Source organism: Canis lupus, unplaced genomic scaffold (genome assembly GCF_011100685.1).
Source record: "Canis lupus familiaris isolate Mischka breed German Shepherd unplaced genomic scaffold, alternate assembly UU_Cfam_GSD_1.0 chrUn_S2184H2384, whole genome shotgun sequence".
Taxonomy (NCBI): Eukaryota; Metazoa; Chordata; class Mammalia; order Carnivora; family Canidae; genus Canis; species Canis lupus.
In genome coordinates this window covers 26,851-42,902 of record NW_023331066.1, presented here as the reverse complement: position 1 = coordinate 42,902, position 16,052 = coordinate 26,851, and the positions used below count along the sequence as shown (strand labels likewise).

Below are 16,052 nucleotides of genomic sequence, written 5' to 3'. Positions count from 1 at the left end.
TCATAGCCAAGGGCTGGGAGCAACTCAGATGTCCATCAAAGGTAAATGGATAAAGAAAATGTGGTGTATACTGATTTTTATTTATTTATGAGAGACACACGGGGAGAGAGGCAGAGACACATGCAGGGAGCCTGAGGGGGGACTCAATCTCGGGTCCCCAGGATCAGGTGGGGGTCAGGGAGGGGGTCCCAGGAAGTGAGGTCACTCCCGTGACACAGAGCCCAACAGAACTTGGAACCCCCGTGACCAGGCAACCGCATCTAGTGCAGCCCCACCTCAGGCTCACTTGGCTGGAGACATCCGCTCCTGGAAGATGTTCTCCTGCTGCCGGCCCACCTCTGGGGGCTCTGGCTCCCAGGAACCCCAGGGGTGCCGCTTGTTCCAATGCTGTAGGCTTTGGCTCCAGCATAAAAACCAACGCCTCAGGGCGTTTATCAGGAGGCGCCGTCAGGTAAGCCAGAGCAGGCCAGGCCAGGCCCCCTGTGCCAGCCATCCTGGGTGGCCCCATCCCCTCCTCTTCAGCTTCCGGGAAACAGGGATGTGTGGGCAGGTGCATCCAGGCTGGGGGACATTGCAGGGCGGCAGGTTCCCCGGTGATCCCTTCAGGGTCACCCTGAGGTCAAGGTGGGCAGGGTGCAAACAGGGCTCCTGAGGTCCTCTTACCCGCCGAGTAAGAGTCCCCCCGAGGCCCTGCAGCCGATCCCTTTGCTCTCCTTGGGGGAGGGGGGGTGCCGCCTGCGCTGTGCTGTGTCTGGATGGGGGCCGCTGGGGGTGCGGCCCAGCCGAGGCGGCCGGACCGGGCGCTGAGGCCTCCTGCCTGGCTGCCGGGCACTGTCTCCACAGAGCTCCACCCGGGACAGGGGGCGCGAGCGGGAGGAAGGGGTGCTCTGCCCCACCGCCTCGAGGAACTGGGAAGTGCCCTGCGCAGCTAACAGAGGCCAGCGCGGGCTCAAATGAGTGCAGGGGCCGGGGCACCCCCGACACCCGGGTCCCCGATGCGGCACGAAGGGCCCCGGGTCCCAGAAGCCAGCCTGCTACTCCCCTGGGCTCCCCCCTACACTCCTGCTCCCACATGAGTCTGCATTCCCCTGCTCCCCACACTTGCCCCAGGGCCCTGCCCCTGCCTGGGCCAGATGCAGAGTCCCTGTGCACAGAGGTGTAGGAATACCAGAGCAGAGCCTTCAGGGGCGGCCTGGTCACCCAGGGGTTTAGCGCCTGCCTTCCGCCCAGGCCCTGACCCCGCAGGCCCGGGATCGAGTCCCGCCTCGGGCTCTCTGCACCAGGGCTGCTTCTCCCTCTGTCTGTGTGTCTGTCTCTCTCGGTCTCTGTCTCTCTGTGTCTCTTGAGGTCCTTGTACTGATCCAAACTTTTTTGAACATTTATCCTCTAAGATTGTTTCTTTATCGGATAGTTTGTCTTGTTTGTGTAAGAGACAGGCAGAGAGCAGGGAGGGGAGAGGGAGACCCAGGCTCCTGAAGCAGACTGGGCCCCAAGCGCAGGGCCTGCCAGGGCGGGATCCCAGGGTGCTGAGGCCACGACCCGAGCCACAGCCCAGAGTCAGAGGCTAAGTGACTGAGCCACAGGCATCAAGGCCCGGGTCCTGCCGTGGGCACTCCTGCCCCCCACGGCCCCCGAGAGCTCGGGCTGCGGGCTGCGCTCCCACCCCAGGCCTCCCGGCGGCTCCATGCACGTCCCCTCTGTCCCAACTCAGGGTGCAAGGGCCTCGGCCGGGAAGGCGCCTCCCATCTGCCCGACGAAGCCCAGCCGGACGGAGCTGCTGGAGCAGGAATTCCAACAACTGCTGCCCGCCTTGCTGCGCAGGGATGTCATCTCCGTTTTCATCTTTTTAGACAACTGTCATGGATTTGCCACCACCGACGAGGTGCTGGATCTGCTGTTTACGAAGTGAGCACCTGCGCCTCCGCAGCCCAGGGGTGGGCCACCTGCTGGTGGGGAGGCTGGGAATGGTTCTGAGCTGCCCGGCCTCGGGCCGCTCCCCCGCCTGGAGCAGAGTCACCCAGGGCACAGTGGGGTCCCGGAGGGCAGCCCCGGGGCCTGGCCTGTGGCGGGTCGGCCAGAGGGGCTGTGCCTGTGCTCCGCAGCCGTCCTCCTCCCCCGTGACGGGGCCTGTGCCTCCTCCCCACCGTCACCGGGGGGCTGTGTCCTGGGGCAACCACACAGGGGGACCCCGGGCGCCCAGGCCCACTCAGATATCGGCCGTGGGCCTGGCCGGAGCCTTCATGCTCAAGCATTCAGGAGGCCCCGGCAGGTGCGGGCGCTTCTCCGGGGGCTGCCCGTGGCCCCCCGCACAGAGCTGACGGCCCCCGGGGCTCCGGCCTAGTCGGGGGTCAGAGGTGACAGCCCCCACGGTGAGAGGTCGCGGCCACAGGATGATTCGTGGGATGCCCCCGCCCTCCCCTAGATATGGGTGGCATCGCAGCTGCGTGTGGTGGCGACGACGCGGTCCTGCAGCTCTGGAAACTGTGAGTGACTCCGGCCCTGCCCGAGGGCCTTCCCTCTCCAGGAGGGCAGCGAGGGGGCTGTGGGCCGGGGGTGCTGGACCCTCACCCCACACATCTGCAATTCCCGTGACGGGGTAAAGGTCTAAGGGCCCTTCAGGAAAGGAGGAAAGGAGAGCCGTGAATAGGGTGTGGGCTTGGTGGGAGAGCACTGGGACCCCTAAGGGAGACTTTCTCCATGCCCGCCCCTCCAGCCCTCTGTCTGCCCCACACCTGGGACCCAGAGCAGAGGGGGTGGGGAGCATCGCACTCCCCAATCTGGTGGCACCTGGACCCAGTGCACAGCAGGTTGCCACGAGGGCCATTGAGGGCTCACAGACCCGGTGGCCCTGGCCCCGTGGGAGACGGCAGATTAGAGTCAGTGGAAGGACACCCCCCGGGGCCCCCTCATGAGGGAGGCAGCGCAGAGCCACAGGGAGGGAAAGTGGAGGTCCCGGGTGGCTCCTGGCAAGGCCTGGCAGGACACAGAGCCCGAGCCCTCCTGGCTTGGACCTTCCCAGAGCGACAGTGTGTGCAGTGAGGGCAATGAACAGGCCAGACCCCCCCGTCCCCGGACGCCTGCCGGTGGATTCAAGGGGCAAGTGGGCAGGGAGCCAGGCTGAGGAGGGAGCCCCGCTTCCCAGCAAAGACCGTGATGGTCACAACCCGCTGGGCGTGGGCTCCCCGCACAGAGGCTTCGTGCCAGCCCTCCTCGGGGAGCAGGCCTGTGGCAGGCAGGACCGCCAGGTGGCAGGTGGACGAGGAGCAGGACTGGCCTCTGACAGCCCCGCACGGGAGGCCGAGGCCCCGGGTCCTGCAGGGCTTCCCCGGGACAACCTCGGTGTGAGGGAGCCCTGTCTTCTGACCCCTGTGCCCACCTGTCCCTCCCCAGGGCCATCTGCTGCATCCTGGAGATATGGATGGACTATTATCAGGAGGACTTTTGTCGGCTCCCCCAATCTGCCTCCCTGAAGAAGATTCTGGAATTCATAAGGCAGCGCATGCCAGGCACAGACGTGGAGCTCCGTGCCCGGCGTTACCTGCAACAACTCAGACGCTCCATGCAGCGGAGCCAGAGGCTGGGGGTGAGGAGGCCTGGGGGTGGCCGAGCTGGGACAGGGTGGGCCCACGGATCCAGCGTCCGTGCAGCTGGGCCGGGAGCAGGGGGTTCGGCTCACACCCCATCCCCACGAGCTGCAGGCTGTGGGACACCTCCCAGGGCTCTTTGAGCGGTTGGAAAGAGTGTCCTTGATTTGGGAGGGACGTGGAAAGTCCGTCCTGGTGGTGATACCTTGTCTTCTTTGGAGCTACAGCTTCGGCCCGAGCAAAAGACCCTGAAGCACTTCCGGATCCCGCCCCAGCCCCAAACTGTGGGGCCTGCTGCCTCGGATGGGCCTGAAGTGCTCGAGGCCGCCCTGGCTGCTGGGGCTGAGGGCTTGGCCCCAGCTGAGGTGCCAGCTGGGGAGGCGAAGCCCCTGCAGATAGTGGTCACTGCTCTAGATCATCACGGCTGCGCCCTGGACGAGCCACGTGCACCTGCGGGCCACCCCGGAGGAGGAGCAGGCCCTGGCACCTGCAATCGGGGTCCCCAGAGTGCCAGAGCCGCCAATTGCCTCTGGGACAACTGGCTTCAACCTCTGCGCAGCCCCCTGACCACCTCGGGAGCCCGCCCCAGCTCCCACCGCAGGGCTCGTCATGCCTGCAGCCCAACGGAGGCTTGCCCTTCCCGTGTCATTTCACTGTTTCTATATTTTGAGTTTTTCTTTAACCTGTAAAATGGCTTATTGAGTTTTATTGTAATAAAGTATAAGTTAACTTCAAACAAAATTCACTCTGATGCTTTTAAATTATACATCGTGGACCTACACTTTAGGTCCATTCACAGTGTCACAGGTCCCAGAGCCCAGGGCGCCGGGGGACACAGCCCAGGATCGGGTGCTCCCCCAGGTCAGGCAGAGGCCGGGAGGACACAGGACAGCCAGGTGGCTCCTGCCCCCGGGCGGCCCGAGCTGTACAGATCGGCGGGCCCGCCCCTGGAGCATCCAGGCCCCTGCACACTGGGAGCTGCAGTAGTCACTGCGGGAGCTGACTCCAGAGCTGCACAGCTGGCCGCCCCCACTGTTGTTGTCCCTCCTGGTGTCACCCTGTACCTGGGACTGAGCAGGGGCCTCACAGATAAACAACTCCCACTGAGCCATACACCTGGCAGGGGCCTGGGCAGCTCCCCAGGTGCACACACCCGAGAATCAGCACAGCAGGCCCCTCCCTCAGAAGACCAGCTAGAAGGTCAGGGGAAAAGCAAGGTATTGACCAAGCAGCACTGGAAAGTTCCAGGGGGAAGCCGAGGGATTTACAGTATATAGAATCAGAGGATACTCCCCCTTGTTTTTTTCTTTCTGTTTGTTTCTGTTGTTCCCCACCCCCCCCTTTTTAATTCTTTTTTATTTCTTCTTTTCTTTTTTTCTCTCTCCTCTCTCTTTCTTCGTTATTCCAGTACAACTTGTTTTGGCCCACTCCACACTGAGTAAAATGGCTAGAAGGAAAAACTCACCTCCAAAGAAAGAAATCAGAAACAGTCCTCTCTCCCACAGAGTTACAACATTTGGATTACAATTCAATGTCAGAAAGCCAATTCAGAAGCACAGTTATAAAGCTACTGGTGGCTCTAGAAAAAAGCATAAAGGACTCAAGAGACTTCATGACTGTAGGATTTAGATCTAATCAGGCCGAAATAAAAATCAGTTAAATGAGATGCAATCCAAACTGGAGGTCCTAACGACCAGGGTTAACGAGGGAGAAGAACGAGTGAGTGACACAGAAGACAAGTTGATGGCAAGGGCGGAAACTGAGGGAAGAAAAAGAAAGACAATTAAGAGACCATGAGGATAGGTTAAGGGAAATAAATGACAGCCTCAGAAGGAAAAATCTACATTTAATTGGGGTTCCCGAGGGCGCCAAAAGGACAGAGGTCCAGATTATGTATTTGAACAAATCATAGCTGAAAACTTTCCTAACTTGGGAAGGGAAACAGGCATTTAGATCCAGGAGCTAGAGAGATCACCCCCACCCCCCTTAAATCCATAAAAAACCGCTCAACATTTAACATTTAATACTGGAACTTGCAATTCCAAAGATAAAGAGAAGATCCTTAATGCAGCAAGAGACAAGAAATCACTAACTTTTATGGGGAGAAGCTTTAGGACAACAGCAGACCTCTCCACAGAGACCTGGGAGGTGAGAAAGGGGCCGGCAGGATACAGTCAGGGTCCTAAATGAGAGGAACCTGCAGCCAAGAATACTTTATTCCAGCAAGGCTCTCATTCAGAATAGAAGGAGAGATAAAGAGCTTCAAGAGAGGCAGAAACTGACAGGATATGTGACCACCAAGCCGGCTCTGCCAGAAATATTAAGGGGGGACCCTGTAAAAGAAAGGGGAAGTCCAAGGAAACAATCCACAAAAACAGGGACTGAATAGGTATCATGATGACACTAAATCCATATCTGTCAATAGTAACTCTGAACGTGAATGGGCTTAATGACCCCATCAAAAGGACGCAGGGTTTCAGACTGGATAAAAAAAAGGCAAGACCCATCCATTTGCTGTCTCCAAGAGACTCATTTTAGACATCAGGACACCTACAGCCTGAAAATAAAAGGTTGGAGAACTGTGTACCATTCAAATAGTCCTCAATAAATGCAGGGGTAGCCATCCTTATATCAGATAAATTAAAGTTTGTCCCAAAGACTGTAGTGAGAGGTGAAGAGGGACACTATATCATACTTAAAGGATCTATCCAACAAGAGGACCTAACAATCACGAATATTTATGGCCCGGATGCGTGAGCCGCCAAGTATATCAATCGATTAATAACCAAAGTTAAGACATACTTAGATAATAATACACTTATACTTGGTGACTTCAATGGAGCGCTTTCTGCAATCCACAGGTCTTTAAGCACAACATCTCCAAAGAAACAGGAGCTTTAAATGATACACTGGACCAGATGGATTTCACAGATATTTATAGAACTTTACATGCAAACGCAACTGAATACACATTCTTCTCAAGTGCACGTGGGGCTTTCTCCAGAAGAGACCACAAACTGGGTCACACATCAGGTCTTAATTGATACCAAAGATTGGGATCGACCCTGTGTATTTTCAGACCATAATGCTTTGAAACTAGAACTAAAATCACAAGAAGAAGTTTGGAAGGATTTCAAATACGTGGAGGTTAAGGACCATCCTGCTACAAGGTGAAAGGGTCAACCACGAAATTAGAGAAGAATTAAAAAGATTCATGGAAACTAATGAGAATGAAGACAACCACCATTCAAAATCTTTGGGATACAGCAAAAGCAGTCCTGAGGGGGAAATACATCGCAATACAAGCATCCATCCAAAACTGGAAAAAACTCAATAGAAAAGCTAACCTTCCACCTAAGGGAGCTGGTGAAAGACAGCAAATAGATCCAACACCCAGCAGAAGAAGAGGGTTAAAAAGACTCGAGCAGAACTCAATGAAATAGAGACCAGAAGAACTGTGGAAAAGATCAACAAAACCAGGAGTTGGTTCTTTGAAACATTAAGAAGGTAGATAAACCATTAGCCAGCCTTATTTAAAAGAAGACAGAAAACACTCAAACTAATAAAATCATGATGAGAAAGGAGAGATCACTACTAACACCAAAGAAAGGACCTAGAGTGTATTCTATATGTTAAGCAAAGTCAGTCATTCAGAGAAAATACCAGATGATTCACTCATACGTGGAATTAAAACAACAACAACAAGAAAACAACAACAACAACAACAAACGAATATGGGGAAGGAAGGAAAAGAGTGGGAGGTATACTATAAGAGATTCTTTAGTACAGAGAACAACAGGCTTGCTGGAGGGAAGGAGGGCATGGGATTGGCGTGGTGATTGGCAGTGAGGAGGGCACTTGTGATGAGCACTGGGTGTTATAGGTAAGTGATGAATCACTAAACACTAGTCTTGAACCAATATTACAGTATATGTTAACTAACTAGAATTTAAGTAAAAACTTGAAAAAAAATAAGGAAGAAGACTCATAGAATGGTAAAGCTTGCAGGGACCATGGTAGTCCAGTAGCAAGCACCTTGTGCATTAAAAGATGAGGAGGGGGGCGCCTGGATGGCACAGTCAGTTATGTGACCAACTGTTGGTTTCAGCTTGGATCCTGATCTCGGGGTCATGAGGTCGAGTCCCACATCGGGCTCTGTGCTCAATCTGGAGCGTGTTCTCCCTCTCTCTCTAACTCCCACTTGTGCTCTCTCTCCCTCTCTCTGATTTATATATAATATAAATCTTAAAAAAAATAAGATGAGAGAAATAAATCACATTTTCAGACACAGTGCAGACCCTGGAGCTACAAAGCCTCACCTATACCACATGCACTACCCTGCTTGCCTCATCTTTCCTCAATCTCCCTTTTGTGCTCTCTCTTCCTTCCTCCTTTTCTTTCCTAGACACCATATGCTTAGTGAGGCCAGCAGGACCAAGAGCTAAAAATGTCCTGGGTGTGGCCCTTCATAAAGGCTTTCATCAAAGGCACTTACCTTGAAGTGGAAGCCATGATGAGCCAGAAACAGAGATTTGTCTATATGTGCAGAGTCAAAGAACCTGTAAGACAGCAAAAGTCGATTTTTTAAAATTGTATGCTGGGCCGCCCGGGTGGCTCAGTGGTTTGGTGACTGCCTTCGGCCCAGGGTGTGATCCTGGAGACCCAGGATCGAGTCCCACGTCAGGCTTCTGCGTGGAGCCTGCTTCTCCCTCTGCCTGTGTCTGTGCCTCTCTCCCCCGCTGTGTCTTTCTCATGAATAAATAAAGAAAATCTTTAAAAAATAAAAAAATAAAATTAAATATGTATTCTTTCATTGTAAAGGACCTTAACTATCAATTTCACTTTAAAAAAAATTGCATGCTAATTAGCAAGGAATAGGACCTTCTCCACCATTTAAGTGAAAAAAAAAAAAAAAAAAAAAAAAACCAAGAATACCAAAACACATTTTTAGCCTAAAGTTCACTAGCAGTAAGCAGAGGATGGATTGAATACACACAGCAGAGGGGGTCTAGTCAACTGGCCAATCAGAGGGAAAAAACAACGAGCCCTCCACGTCCTGCTGAAACATATAATAGGTCAAAGGTTTTCACCGTCAAAACTACTGGCATGTGGGCCGGATGAGCCTTTGTTGGGGGGCTGTCCTGTGAATTACGGGATTTTAACAGCTTTCCGGAACTCCACCCACTAGGTGCCAGTAAAACACGGATCCCCTACCTGTGAAATCAAACATGTTTCCAGATATTGCCATACGTCCCATGGCAGACAAAATTGCACCTGGTTGACAACTATTATTCTATCTATATCAAGACTCCAATAGATCGTACCGTAAAAAGGAAATACTGTCTACTAGTGCTGCCCAATATGGTATGTGGTTATTACATATCTGATATATATGGCGAGTGTGATTGAGAAAGTGAATTTTCTCAATTATATAAATTTTATATAATTTTAATTAATTTTAATGTAAATTGTCACATGTGCCTGGCCAGTGACCACCACATTAGTGAAGTCTCAGATGTATAAAGAGCCAATTATGAAACAACGTTCTCTTAACAACCAACAGGTCAAAGAAGAAAAACTTTTTCCTAGGTTAACTTAAGGGGGAAATTAAAAAGCATCTTGAGGCCATCTGGGTGGCTCAGTTGGTTAAGCCTTCGACTCCTGATTTGGCTCAGATCATGATCTCAGTATCTTGAGATCGAGCCCTGTGCTGGGTTCTGCAGTGAGTGTGGAGCCTGCTTAAGATTCTCCCTCTCCTTTCCCCCTGCCCCCACCCACTCCTGGGTTCTCTTTCTTACATAAATACATAGTATCTTGAAACAAATGAAACAAGGAAACCCAATATACCAAAACATTTAGGCTGCAGCAAAAGATTTCTAGGAGAGCTTAATGCTATAAACACATACAGAAAAAAAAAAAATATATATATATATATATAAATCTCTCAAGGAACTCTAGAAAGAATAGATGAATGGATAAAGAAGACGTGGTACATATGCGATGGAGTATTATTCAGTTATACAAAAGAATGAAATCTCGTCATTTGGAATGACGTACATGGAGCTAAAGAGTAATGCTAAGTGAAATAAGTGAGTCAGAGAAACACAAATACCATATGATTTCATTCCTAAGTGTAATTTAAGAAACAAAAAAAGAATGTGCAAAGGGGGGCACCTAGGTGGTTCAGATGGTAAAAGCATCTGACTTTGTATGCTGTTTATTTTTTTCACTTCACGAGACTTAATACTCTTTCATGAAAAGAACTCTTACTAAACTAGGAGTAAAAGTAAACCAACTAAACATCATAAAGACCAAATATGAAAAAAAAAATCCCAACTAATGTACAAAATAGCAAAAGACTCAAACTTTTCCTCTAAAAATAGGATCAAAATAAAGTTCTTTACTCTGGCCTTTCCATCAAATATAGTACTAGAAAACTTAGCCAGAGCAATTAGGCAAGTAAAAGAAACAAAACGCATCCAAACTGGAAAGGAAGAAGAAGAATCATATTTGCATATACCATAATCTTATACGTAGAAATCGTAAGGATTAAAAAAATTAGAAGCAGTAAACAAATTCAACAAGGTTGCAGAAATGAAAACCAACACACCAAGAAGCAGTTGCATCTCTAGATGTTAACAATGAACAATTTGAAGTGGAACTCAAGAACACAACTCCATTTACCACAACACTGACAAAGGTAAGATATTCAGGAACAAGACTAATGAAAGAAGTGAAAGAATCATACACTGAAAATGAGAAAACATATGTAAGAGTAATGTTTAAAAAAAAACCCCAAAATAGATATCTATTTTATAGATAAAATGCTTGAAAGGAAACATAAGGAAAAGATTCACAATATTAGATCTGCCAATGATTTCTTTCTTTTTGTAAACAGGCTCCATACCCAGGGTGGAGCCTAATATGGGGCCTGAACTCACAACCCTGAGATCAAGACCTGAGCTGACATTGAGTCACATGCTTACTGACTGAGCCACCCAGGATCCACGGACCTGGCAGTGATTTCCTGACTACGATACCAAAGCACCAGCAAACAAGTAAACATAGACAAATGGGGTCTACAAAACTTCAAATGCACCAAAGGATACAATCTAGAGAGTGAAGAGACAACGAATAGAATGGGAAAAATATGTGCAAACCATGTATTTGACAATAAGTTAATATACAAAAAACTCCTACGAACTTTGTCACAAGGCAACAAGTAGCCCAATGGAAGAAAGGACGAAGAGCCTGTACAGACATTCCTTGAAAGAAGATGTATAAATGGCCAATGAACCTATGAAATGATGCTCCACATCACTAACCATCAAAAAAGGCAAATCACAACCACAATGAGGGTCACCTCACACCCATTAGGATGACCACTGTTAAAAAATAAAATGTTGGCAAGGATATGGAGAAATCAGGACACTTGTGCATTGCTGATAGGAATGTAGCATGGTGCAAGCACTATGTAAACAGTATGAGAGTTCCTCAAAAAAATTAAAACTACAACTACCATATAATCCAGCAATCCTATTTCTGGGGTACGTGTAGTCAAAAGAATTGAAAGCAGGGTCGCCAAGAGACCTCCATCCTCATAGAAGCATTCTTTATCATAGCCAAGGGCTGGGAGCAACTCAGATGTCCATCAAAGGTAAATGGATAAAGAAAATGTGGTGTATACTGATTTTTATTTATTTATGAGAGACACACGGGGAGAGAGGCAGAGACACATGCAGGGAGCCTGAGGGGGGACTCAATCTCGGGTCCCCAGGATCAGGTGGGGGTCAGGGAGGGGGTCCCAGGAAGTGAGGTCACTCCCGTGACACAGAGCCCAACAGAACTTGGAACCCCCGTGACCAGGCAACCGCATCTAGTGCAGCCCCACCTCAGGCTCACTTGGCTGGAGACATCCGCTCCTGGAAGATGTTCTCCTGCTGCCGGCCCACCTCTGGGGGCTCTGGCTCCCAGGAACCCCGGGGGTGCCGCTTGTTCCAATGCTGTAGGCTTTGGCTCCAGCATAAAAACCAACGCCTCAGGGCATTTATCAGGAGGCGCCGTCAGGTAAGCCAGAGCAGGCCAGGCCAGGCCCCCTGTGCCAGCCATCCTGGGTGGCCCCATCCCCTCCTCTTCAGCTTCCGGGAAACAGGGATGTGTGGGCAGGTGCATCCAGGCTGGGGGACATTGCAGGGCGGCAGGTTCCCCGGTGATCCCTTCAGGGTCACCCTGAGGTCAAGGTGGGCAGGGTGCAAACAGGGCTCCTGAGGTCCTCTTACCCGCCGAGTAAGAGTCCCCCCGAGGCCCTGCAGCCGATCCCTTTGCTCTCCTTGGGGGAGGGGGGTGCCGCCTGCGCTGTGCTGTGTCTGGATGGGGGCCGCTGGGGGTGCGGCCCAGCCGAGGCGGCCGGACCGGGCGCTGAGGCCTCCTGCCTGGCTGCCGGGCACTGTCTCCACAGAGCTCCACCCGGGACAGGGGGCGCGAGCGGGAGGAAGGGGTGCTCTGCCCCACCGCCTCGAGGAACTGGGAAGTGCCCTGCGCAGCTAACAGAGGCCAGCGCGGGCTCAAATGAGTGCAGGGGCCGGGGCACCCCCGACACCCGGGTCCCCGATGCGGCACGAAGGGCCCCGGGTCCCAGAAGCCAGCCTGCTACTCCCCTGGGCTCCCCCCTACACTCCTGCTCCCACATGAGTCTGCATTCCCCTGCTCCCCACACTTGCCCCAGGGCCCTGCCCCTGCCTGGGCCAGATGCAGAGTCCCTGTGCACAGAGGTGTAGGAATACCAGAGCAGAGCCTTCAGGGGCGGCCTGGTCGCCCAGGGGTTTAGCGCCTGCCTTCCGCCCAGGCCCTGACCCCGCAGGCCCGGGATCGAGTCCCGCCTCGGGCTCTCTGCACCAGGGCTGCTTCTCCCTCTGTCTGTGTGTCTGTCTCTCTCGGTCTCTGTCTCTCTGTGTCTCTTGAGGTCCTTGTACTGATCCAAACTTTTTTGAACATTTATCCTCTAAGATTGTTTCTTTATCGGATAGTTTGTCTTGTTTGTGTAAGAGACAGGCAGAGAGCAGGGAGGGGAGAGGGAGACCCAGGCTCCTGAAGCAGACTGGGCCCCAAGCGCAGGGCCTGCCAGGGCGGGATCCCAGGGTGCTGAGGCCACGACCCGAGCCACAGCCCAGAGTCAGAGGCTAAGTGACTGAGCCACAGGCATCAAGGCCCGGGTTCCTGCCGTGGGCACTCCTGCCCCCCACGGCCCCCGAGAGCTCGGGCTGCGGGCTGCGCTCCCACCCCAGGCCTCCCGGCGGCTCCATGCACGTCCCCTCTGTCCCAACTCAGGGTGCAAGGGCCTCGGCCGGGAAGGCGCCTCCCATCTGCCCGACGAAGCCCAGCCGGACGGAGCTGCTGGAGCAGGAATTCCAACAACTGCTGCCCGCCTTGCTGCGCAGGGATGTCATCTCCGTTTTCATCTTTTTAGACAACTGTCATGGATTTGCCACCACCGACGAGGTGCTGGATCTGCTGTTTACGAAGTGAGCACCTGCGCCTCCGCAGCCCAGGGGTGGGCCACCTGCTGGTGGGGAGGCTGGGAATGGTTCTGAGCTGCCCGGCCTCGGGCCGCTCCCCCGCCTGGAGCAGAGTCACCCAGGGCACAGTGGGGTCCCGGAGGGCAGCCCCGGGGCCTGGCCTGTGGCGGGTCGGCCAGAGGGGCTGTGCCTGTGCTCCGCAGCCATCCTCCTCCCCCGTGACGGGGCCTGTGCCTCCTCCCCACCGTCACCGGGGTCCTGAGCTGGCCTCTTTTCCCATTGAAAGGGAGGTTGGAGAGTCCATCGGGGGGCTGTGTCCTGGGGCAACCACACAGGGGGACCCCGGGGTCCCCGGGCGCCCAGGCCCACTCAGATATCGGCCGTGGGCCTGGCCGGAGCCTTTCATGCTCAAGCATTCAGGAGGCCCCGGCAGGTGCGGGCGCTTCTCCGGGGGCTGCCCGTGGCCCCCCGCACAGAGCTGACGGCCCCCGGGGCTCCGGCCTAGTCGGGGGTCAGAGGTGACAGCCCCCACGGTGAGAGGTCGCGGCCACAGGATGATTCGTGGGATGCCCCCGCCCTCCCCTAGATATGGGTGCATCGCAGCTGCGTGTGGTGGCGACGACGCGGTCCTGCAGCGCTGGAAACTGTGAGTGACTCCGGCCCCTGCCCGAGGGCCTTCCCTCTCCAGGAGGGCAGCGAGGGGGCTGTGGGCCGGGGGTGCTGGACCCTCACCCCACACATCTGCAATTCCCGTGACGGGGTAAAGGTCTAAGGGCCCTTCAGGAAAGGAGGAAAGGAGAGCCGTGAATCGGGTGTGGGCTTGGTGGGAGAGCACTGGGACCCCTAAGGGAGACTTTCTCCATGCCCACCCCTCCCAGCCCTCTGTCTGCCCCACACCTGGGACCCAGAGCAGAGGGGGTGGGGAGCATCGCACTCCCCAATCTGGTGGCACCTGGACCCAGTGCACAGCAGGTTGCCACGAGGGCCATTGAGGGCTCACAGACCCGGTGGCCCTGGCCCCGTGGGAGACGGCAGATTAGAGTCAGTGGAAGGACACCCCCCGGGGCCCCTCATGAGGGAGGCAGCGCAGAGCCACAGGGAGGGAAAGTGGAGGTCCCGGGTGGCTCCTGGCAAGGCCTGGCAGGACACAGAGCCCGAGCCCTCCTGGCTTGGACCTTCCCAGAGCGACAGTGTGTGCAGTGAGGGCAATGACAGGCCAGACGCCCCCCGTCCCCGGACGCCTGCCGGTGGATTCAAGGGGCAAGTGGGCAGGGAGCCAGGCTGAGGAGGGAGCCCCGCTTCCCAGCAAAGACCGTGATGGTCACACCGCTGGGCGTGGGCTCCCCCGCACAGAGGCTTCGTGCCAGCCCCTCCTCGGGGAGCAGGCCTGTGGCAGGCAGGACCGCCAGGTGGCAGGTGGACGAGGAGCAGGACTGGCCTCTGACAGCCCCGCACGGGAGGCCGAGGCCCCGGGTCCTGCAGGGCTTCCCCGGGACACCTCGGTGTGAGGGAGCCCTGTCTTCTGACCCCTGTGCCCACCTGTCCCTCCCCAGGGCCATCTGCTGCATCCTGGAGACATGGATGGACTATTATCAGGAGGACTTTTGTCGGCTCCCCCAATCTGCCTCCCTGAAGAAGATTCTGGAATTCATAAGGCAGCGCATGCCAGGCACAGACGTGGAGCTCCGTGCCCGGCGTTACCTGCAACAACTCAGACGCCTCCATGCAGCGGAGCCAGAGGCTGGGGGTGAGGAGGCCTGGGGGTGGCCGAGCTGGGGACAGGGTGGGCCCCACGGATCCAGCGTCCGTGCAGCTGGGCCGGGAGCAGGGGTTCGGCTCACACCCCATCCCCACGAGCTGCAGGCTGGGGACACCTCCCAGGGCTCTTTGAGCGGTTGGAAGAGTGTCCTTGATTTGGGAGGGACGTGGAAAGTCCGTCCTGGTGGTGATACTTTGTCTTCTTGGAGCTACAGCTTCGGCCCGAGCAAAAGACCCTGAAGCACTTCCGGAGCCCGCCCCAGCCCCAACTGTGGGGCCTGCTGCCTCGGATGGGCCTGAAGTGCTCGAGGCCGCCCTGGCTGCTGGGGCTGAGGGCTTGGCCCCAGCTGAGGTGCCAGCTGGGGAGGCGAAGCCCCTGCAGATAGTGGTCACTGCTCTAGATCACGGCTGCGCCCTGGACGAGCCACGTGCACCTGCGGCCACCCCGGAGGAGGAGCAGGCCCTGGCACCTGCAATCGGGGTCCCCAGAGTGCCAGAGCCGCCAATTGCCTCCGGGACAACTGGCTTCAACCTCTGCGCAGCCCCCTGACCACCTCGGGAGCCCGCCCCAGCTCCCACCGCGGGGCTCGTCATGCCTGCAGCCCAACGGAGGCTTGCCCTTCCCGTGTCATTTCACTGTTTCTATATTTTGAGTTTTTCTTTAACCTGTAAAATGGCTTATGAGTTTTATTGTAATAAAGTATAAGTTAACTTCAAACAAAATTCACTCTGATGCTTTTAAATTATACATCGTGGACCTACACTTTAGGTCCATTCACAGTGTCACAGGTCCCAGAGCCCAGGGCGCCGGGGGACACAGCCCAGGATCGGGTGCTCCCCCAGGTCAGGCAGAGGCCGGGAGGACACAGGACAGCCAGGTGGCTCCTGCCCCCGGGCGGCCCGAGCTGTACAGATCGGCGGGCCCGCCCCTGGAGCATCCAGGCCCCTGCACACTGGGAGCTGCAGTAGTCACTGCGGGAGCTGACTCCAGAGCTGCACAGCTGGCCGCCCCCACTGTTGTTGTCCCTCCTGGTGTCACCCTGTACCTGGGACTGAGCAGGGGCCTCACAGATAAACAACTCCCACTGAGCCATACACCTGGCAGGGGCCTGGGCAGCTCCCCAGGTGCACACACCCGACAATCAGCACAGCAGGCCCCTCCCTCAGAAGACCAGCTAGAAGGTCAGGGGAAAAG

The 16,052-nt window shown here is 54.9% G+C and overlaps 2 protein-coding genes across 2 annotated transcripts; both read left to right on the top strand.

The window, feature by feature from the left end:
* Positions 1-241: 241 nt before the first annotated feature.
* LOC119878983 (CMT1A duplicated region transcript 15 protein-like protein) lies at positions 242-1,968 on the top strand. The gene is made up of 2 exons (XM_038589498.1): positions 242-451; positions 1,712-1,968. Exons 1-2 carry the CDS (start codon positions 314-316, stop codon positions 1,907-1,909), a joined length of 336 nt encoding a protein of 111 aa, XP_038445426.1. The 5' UTR covers positions 242-313; the 3' UTR covers positions 1,910-1,968.
* A 9,494-nt stretch (positions 1,969-11,462) lies between these two features.
* On the top strand, positions 11,463-15,580 carry LOC119878954 (ral guanine nucleotide dissociation stimulator-like). Its single transcript, XM_038589497.1, has 5 exons — positions 11,463-11,651; positions 12,912-13,105; positions 13,686-13,745; positions 14,653-14,846; positions 15,073-15,580. The coding sequence occupies exons 1-5, from the start codon at positions 11,514-11,516 to the stop codon at positions 15,405-15,407; spliced, it is 921 nt and encodes a 306-aa protein (XP_038445425.1). The 5' UTR covers positions 11,463-11,513; the 3' UTR covers positions 15,408-15,580.
* The last annotated feature ends 472 nt before the right edge of the window (positions 15,581-16,052 follow it).

Coding starts and splice junctions, on each gene's coding strand:
- LOC119878954 (XM_038589497.1), top strand. CDS start 11,514: ATGTTCTCCTGCTGCCGGCCCACCTCTGGGGGCTCTGGCTCCCAGGAA. Junction 11,652..12,911: donor TTATCAGGAGGCGCCGTCAG/GTAAGCCAGAGC, acceptor GTCCCAACTCAG/GGTGCAAGGGCCTCGGCCGG. Junction 14,847..15,072: donor AGCGGAGCCAGAGGCTGGGG/GTGAGGAGGCCT, acceptor TTGGAGCTACAG/CTTCGGCCCGAGCAAAAGAC.
- LOC119878983 (XM_038589498.1), top strand. CDS start 314: ATGTTCTCCTGCTGCCGGCCCACCTCTGGGGGCTCTGGCTCCCAGGAA. Junction 452..1,711: donor TTATCAGGAGGCGCCGTCAG/GTAAGCCAGAGC, acceptor GTCCCAACTCAG/GGTGCAAGGGCCTCGGCCGG.